This window comes from Dufourea novaeangliae, unplaced genomic scaffold, assembly GCF_001272555.1.
Source record: "Dufourea novaeangliae isolate 0120121106 unplaced genomic scaffold, ASM127255v1 scaffold48, whole genome shotgun sequence".
NCBI classification, from domain to species: Eukaryota; Metazoa; Arthropoda; class Insecta; order Hymenoptera; family Halictidae; genus Dufourea; species Dufourea novaeangliae.
In genome coordinates this window covers 516,801-523,534 of record NW_015373938.1, presented here as the reverse complement: position 1 = coordinate 523,534, position 6,734 = coordinate 516,801, and the positions used below count along the sequence as shown (strand labels likewise).

The 6,734-nt window shown below is 36.9% G+C and overlaps 1 protein-coding gene across 1 annotated transcript; it reads left to right on the top strand.

Annotated features, from left to right (window-relative positions):
- The first annotated feature begins 2,710 nt into the window (after positions 1-2,710).
- LOC107185577 lies at positions 2,711-6,728 on the top strand. Its single transcript, XM_015573287.1, has 4 exons — positions 2,711-3,197; positions 3,364-3,498; positions 3,687-4,642; positions 4,752-6,728. The coding sequence occupies exons 1-4, from the start codon at positions 2,864-2,866 to the stop codon at positions 6,516-6,518; spliced, it is 3,192 nt and encodes a 1,063-aa protein (XP_015428773.1). The 5' UTR covers positions 2,711-2,863; the 3' UTR covers positions 6,519-6,728.
- The last annotated feature ends 6 nt before the right edge of the window (positions 6,729-6,734 follow it).

Here is a 6,734-nt window from a genome sequence, read left to right as displayed (position 1 = left end):
CCTATCACCGACTAGGTATAGGCATCCGAGTAGGTATAGGATAGACCTATCATCTTATGGGACTTCGTGTCTCATGTTCTGAAATACCGATAGTGTAAAAAGTCAGGGCTTTTCTGCTGCCCTCTACGTTATGAGAACGGTGAATTTGTGAACTACGTTAAATCTAAGAAGGGACCATGGTCGAAAACGGATTCTCTTCCGTCCGTTCGCTATAAAGTAGACATATTAGAAAGGAGTCTTGGGTTCTAATCCCGACGGACCTATATTAGTTTTTCTTCGCGTACAAAAAAGTTATTGCGTTTAATATTGTTTTTATGGATATGTATATGTATTATTATGTACATTCGAGTAAATTATTTTATTATTCCATTGTTATTACAACAGTTTAACAGTGACAACGAACGCATGCATATTTTCAAATATCGGACTAATAGTATATTTTTATTCTATATTATTACATATAAGTGAGTAATACGTATCAAAAACGTAATCGAAACACAGATTTTTATTACACCACAAACATCGCATAAAAGATATTTCGTTATATTGACATTTGTAATAATTATGGATGTTGCAAGGAAATCAATATTATTGACATTATGGAACATATAACGAAATATCACTGTAACACTTAAAAAAGTTTTAAAGTTCCATTTATATCATTGTCCTGTGAAAATGTTCATACTTCCAACAGTATTCGTATTCCAATCAAAGAATTTACAGAATAAGGAAAAGGAATCTAAAGTAATTTTCAGTAGTTCCATACATCTTTATCTCGAATAATTTTCTAAAACATTCAAAGTACTAGACATTTTTACACTTTGAATCTCATATCGATTTCTAAAATAATCCTAATTTGATATAATATAGAACGTGGTTTTATGAGATAGATCCGAAGTTCGCAGCCATTAGCTCGATATTGTCATCAGTTTACAGTACTTTACCGATGATAATACCGATTGCCCAGGCCTCACCACGAGGAGGTTGCTGCGAGTCGAGGCCCAAGGCAGGTAGATGGAATCACAAGTTCCACATCTACCCACCTTTCACAATAAACCTTATAAATAACTTAAATCTTAACTATCTAATACTATCGGTACTAAAATCCCTCGGCGGATGACTTCTTTCTTGAACCTAAACCTATAAAAAACTAAGTTCCCTCGTCGGTTGTCTTCGTTCTTCAGCTTAGAACTAATATTATCTTAATATTCTAATTAATACGAATTAATGCTATTAATACAAAATAACTTAAACTAAACGCAACGTAGTCGCTAATACTCAAACGAAAGAGATAGACGGAATGGAAAAAGTTCCATCGATCATTTCGTTTGCGCACCTAATATTCTATATACCAAGCAGTTATTAAGTCTACGATGAACTACGCTACTAACTACGATACCGCAACTCGCTCTACCGCTCTCGTTTATTTATGATGTTCATATTCCCCAAATAAATATCATATTTAACTAATTTGTTTAAGCGACATGTTCCTTTTAAAGATTTAGCTCTCCAGTATAAATCCCTAAGACCCTTATTTATTATTCATTTCACAAAATAATTGCAAATATGAAACTTTTTTACCTCTTCTTGAACATTCTAATTTCATAGCCCTAAACTGGGTACCTGAAAGTATTTCATTGAATTTGTGTAAAAGATTTTACTACTTCCTAAAAGATTCCGTGTGATATTTGATAGCATAAAAAACAATGTGCCGATACAGGGTTTCGATTTATTTACGAAACTAATCTGACCAGTTGCTGCATTCTTTGACACTAATTTTCAAGAAAATAAAACTTCTGTATTTCACTTAATTTGAGAGACACGTAGCTGAATATTAACATACGTTCATTATTTAATTACTCGCAATAAATAAAATTTTTGTAAGTAAATAACGTGTAAGTAAATTCATATGTAAAAATTTACCAATTGCCAGACAGTAATTGTCCGTGCGTATTAAGATTCTTACAATAGGCAGTAAAACTATTCATACTCCCATATAAATTATAAATATGTAAATGTTAATAAAAGCGGTGTATATATTCTCCCACATGTAGATTTGATAAACTATTTATGAAACTACATCTATTCTGAATTTATCTGTTACAAATATACAAATGTAAGGCAATATATAAAAACGAATAAAACAAGAACATGTAAAAAGTAACATTAATAAAATCTCCATTAACGATGCATTTAGAATAAATTGTCTTGTAGTTAAGTGAAAAAATATATACTTTTCCGTTTCACGTTTCATGCTGTCATATTTATCCCTTAACCTTAAATCGAAGCATCGGATATTTTTATTTCCGTCAAATCATATATCATATAACGAATATATAACACTTCATTTGTGCTAATAATACTCAGGATTCATGCTTTATCGGTAACGTCGGGTATTAACACTAAAATGGAAGGGGGCTTCTGACGCCCTCGAAGCATGGGACAGAAAATTACATTGCATGTTAGGTCTATTCTTATATCTCGTCTGTGGTCCCATATAGCGACAGGGTCTATTCTTATATGCATCTCGTCTGTGACTCGACGTTACGTGAAGATGCACCAAGATGCACTCAAGTTTATCCCTGCCACTGTCGAGTGTCACTCAACGCCTCCTACGCATGCACTTTACCCCACCACCTGTTGCACAATGAAATTTGAATTGTCGGTCGGTTGGTGACGGTTGATCCGAGTTTATGCACCGTGTAAGCAAAGTTAAGGCGTCATCTTGCTGCATGATGGACCGAAGTCTATATTTTGTGGCAACCTGTTAATACGTGATAAAACAGTTGTTGGCGCATTATAATTCTAATTGTTACACTAGCTTGTACACGTTTCATGAGTCTCGAAAACTAACTCCTAAAAGATGAGCGATTCTGGAGATAATGTTAAATACAAGTGGACCCCTGATAGCACGTCGTTGTTAGTGTCGATTTGGTCAGATAGACAAGTGCAAAAGCAACTTGAGTACACGTCGAAACCGCAGCTAATATGGGAAAGTGTCGCGCGATATATGAAGAAGAAAGGATACAATGTTTCCGCGAAACAGTGTCGATCTCGGATGAAACAGGTTTTGGTGTGTTATCGCGAAGCTAAAAGAGCTGGCACTCGGGCGGGCGTTGAGCAGTATTACGAATCTATTGACAGAGTTCTTAAGAATAAACGTCTAGATGAAAATATTAATGGTATAGATACTGTAGGTAAGTTCATCCGAATGGTTTAATAGTTGGCATATTTTTTTTATTAATTTCTATCGTCTGTGTTTATGTTTGAACCACCACAGTTCGGAATATAAAGCTTAGATGATATTTGATGAGCACACTTCGTCGAAATAAAAGACTAACTATACACTTGATGTTTTTATAGATGCTGCAATAAATGTTAAGTCGCCTCCAAAAGACGTGAAAACAAATAGAAATTTACAAATGAGACACAAGTTTCAGGAGCCTGTACAGTCACTTCATCGTACAGAGGCATTGTCTCCAACATGGGGATTAGGACGTAAGAGTCACATTTTAAACATTAAAAACATATCGGATATAGAGTCTATATGATGGTATAAAAGCTTAAGGATAAATAATAGAATGAATGAATATTTTCTAAAAAATTTAAGTACATTCATTAGAATGTATTAAGTACATCAATTTTACAGCATTATTTTATAAAACAAATTGTAATATGTGTTGTAGGTGAGAATGAATATCCTGACTCTCCAGAATCGAATGAGACTATAATAGCTAGGCCGTATAGAGTCTTTTCTCCCACAAGGGATGTAGCTATTAATACTGGTGATCAATTGATACAAATAGCTGGTAAATCAACGCAGTGTAATGGAATTGGAATGGAAGAACCGTTGCTTGCGAGTTACAAACAAAATTTAAATTATCCTTATGGAGAAGTACCTTTTCAAAATACCGTGCAAAATGTGCAGAACCACATAATTCAAGAAAATATGCAACAGAATTGTATGAGTAATCAACAGCATATGTTGGTGAACAATTTAGGTTTCCAACCAAATATGCATAATCTGAATCAGAATTTTGCAATGCAATCTGTGAATGTCCCAGTAAAAATTAGTCCTTTGACAGGACAGAATCCTAGTTTGGAGCAGCTAATGCAGCAACAAAATCACTTGCAACAAATGACGCAAGTGAATAATCGTGCGATGCCGCAAGAACCACGAAAGGTTATGTTTGGACAGAATTTAGCTGCTACGTATAAACAGCAATATGGCAATATATTGACTCATATGCCTGCTGTGGTGGACACGAAGGAAGGTGGTTGTCTGTCTCCAAATTATTCACCAGATGTATCTCAAAACTTAAACGAAGCTTTTTGCCAGGCAAAAAACAGCGACAAAACACATAACTTGGGCGAAACTTACAATCAAGGTACACAAGTAGAGAATCCATTACTAAATCAAAATGTTTCTGTGATAACAAATAACGCAACCTGCAACGACGATACCCTGCTATTAGAATTTTTAATGGATTCCTTAAGTCAATCAGAAAATGACAATAGATCGAAGGACACTGCTGTTAATACAGATAATATTCCAAATGTGCCAATACGAAAGAAGAAAGCGCAAAAACTAGAACAACTTGTCTTAAGTGCCATCAGTTCTCAAAATGATGTTGTCAATAAGGTAAGATACAAGCAGAATAAGGAACAGAAGTTCTCGTCTAGAAAGATTATGAAATTAGAAGAAAATATATTCTGTATATAATTTTTTATATATTGTAAATTTCTTACAGATCCTTGCTGCACAAAATGATATGTTAACAAAATTCTTGGACTTAGATAGAGATCGTCAAAACAGACTTGAAAGTCGATTAGATGATTTAGTGAAGGTGGTACACACCACTGTGCTCACAAAACAATCATCGGACGCAGACATTGAAATACCTCCATCACCAGAACCCATCATAACTTCTCTGGTGCCTCCACCAAGGCCTGGAGCTCCGCCTCCTAAACTGGATCTAGTTCCTCCAAAACCATGTCGTGTTCCTTGTACAGTGCCAAATTCTAACATCGAATTAATCAATCAGAATACTGTGACAACAAGGCCAGGTGTTGTGTCGCCTATAACTAGTCCAGTCAAAAAGCCTGGCACGATATGGTCGAAACTTGGACCAGTATCGCAATCCCCTTTCGTTAAGGCTCAGCAACGGTTGGGCTTCCAAGTTGCCTCGACCACAGACACTCGTACCCAATCGTCTGCAGAGAGGCGTATAGCCAGGGAAGTGGATAAAATCCACATGGATACAGAAACATTGAAGTTCGAAACTAAACGGTTCTTGGACATGGAAAAGCAGTTGGAAGAGATGATGGAAAATGCTCGTCTCGAAGCAAGCATAAGTCAGACCCTGCACGCTCGCAGAAGATTATTTACACAGAGGGAACCTACTGCCGCGATGATACTGACGACAGCATTTTTGGAAAACGAGTGTCGCGCCGCGGAACAAGCTATGAGCTACTCCGATGTCGTCGACGTGAACAAAGGAAATTTAAGGAATATCGACGACGATTTATTGACTGGCCAAGGAGAAGGCTACGAACATTTACGTCACTTGAACATCCAGCCTGCGTGTGTACCTGGCGAACCCTGTGACACCTCTACACCAGCGAAATTCGGGACCGTTTCTGGTAATAACGAGAGGACATCTGTTGCAGCGCCAAAGCAAACGATTCAACAATTGGCTCAGCTTGTAATGAATACAGGCAGATGGAAGGATTTTAAAGTACAACATGAACAACAGAATCGTGTGCAACATATTCCAGCGAATGTACAGGGACAACAGAATCTGGGTCCAAGTGGCTACAGCGAGACAGTTACCACCGTACAACAGAATGTGTGCCCAACTGGTTACAGCGAGACAGTTCCCACTGTACAACCCACTGCGCCATCAAGAGAAAGTCAAATGAACGTTGGCAAAAGTTACGTTAGAGAGTGGATGCTAAATAAATGTGGAGATCCAGTGGCTGAACCTAAACCAGTTTACGGACCATCTTATAATACCATAAATAAGAAACCTAACCTACCTATTGGTTTCACGAGAACAATGTTGGACACAGAACATCCTAGAAGGAGAGAGACCAACGGTGGGGTACGTAAATCTATCGGTTTAAACGGTAACGCGATGCCGGATCGTAAACAACAGACTGTACGTTTCATGGACGAGGCGTTGGCCGAGCTGCAACGCATGTATATCGAAAGAATGTCCAAAGATCAACAAGAGAAGAATGACAGTTTACCGTATGTAGTTGGTAATGGTAACAACATTTCTACCCAAAACCGACAAATGATTGAGACGTATATGAATGATATAATGCCGAAAAGACAACTGAGGGATGGCAAAGACAGAAATACTGATTCTGATAATGATGATGAATTTTTGGACACTACCACTACTATGCCTATGATAGAGCCACGTCGAGGATCTCTTACGTCCACTGGTACCGGTTCAACGGAAACTGCGCATTCCATAAAATTGGCGAAGGATAATTGCGTGATCAGTTAATAATATTCGCATGGAAAGTGAAGTAATTCAGAAATAAGTATTTTTTATGAATATACAAGCCATATGATACACGCTATTATATTAGATTTTAGAGGGAAAAACCTTTTATTCTTTATTTTAATACATTTGATATCGATGACCCAGCATATGAGTCCTGTAATATCTCACTCGTTTTGCTGATATGGGTCACTTATAGCACGATACGTAAACATGGCC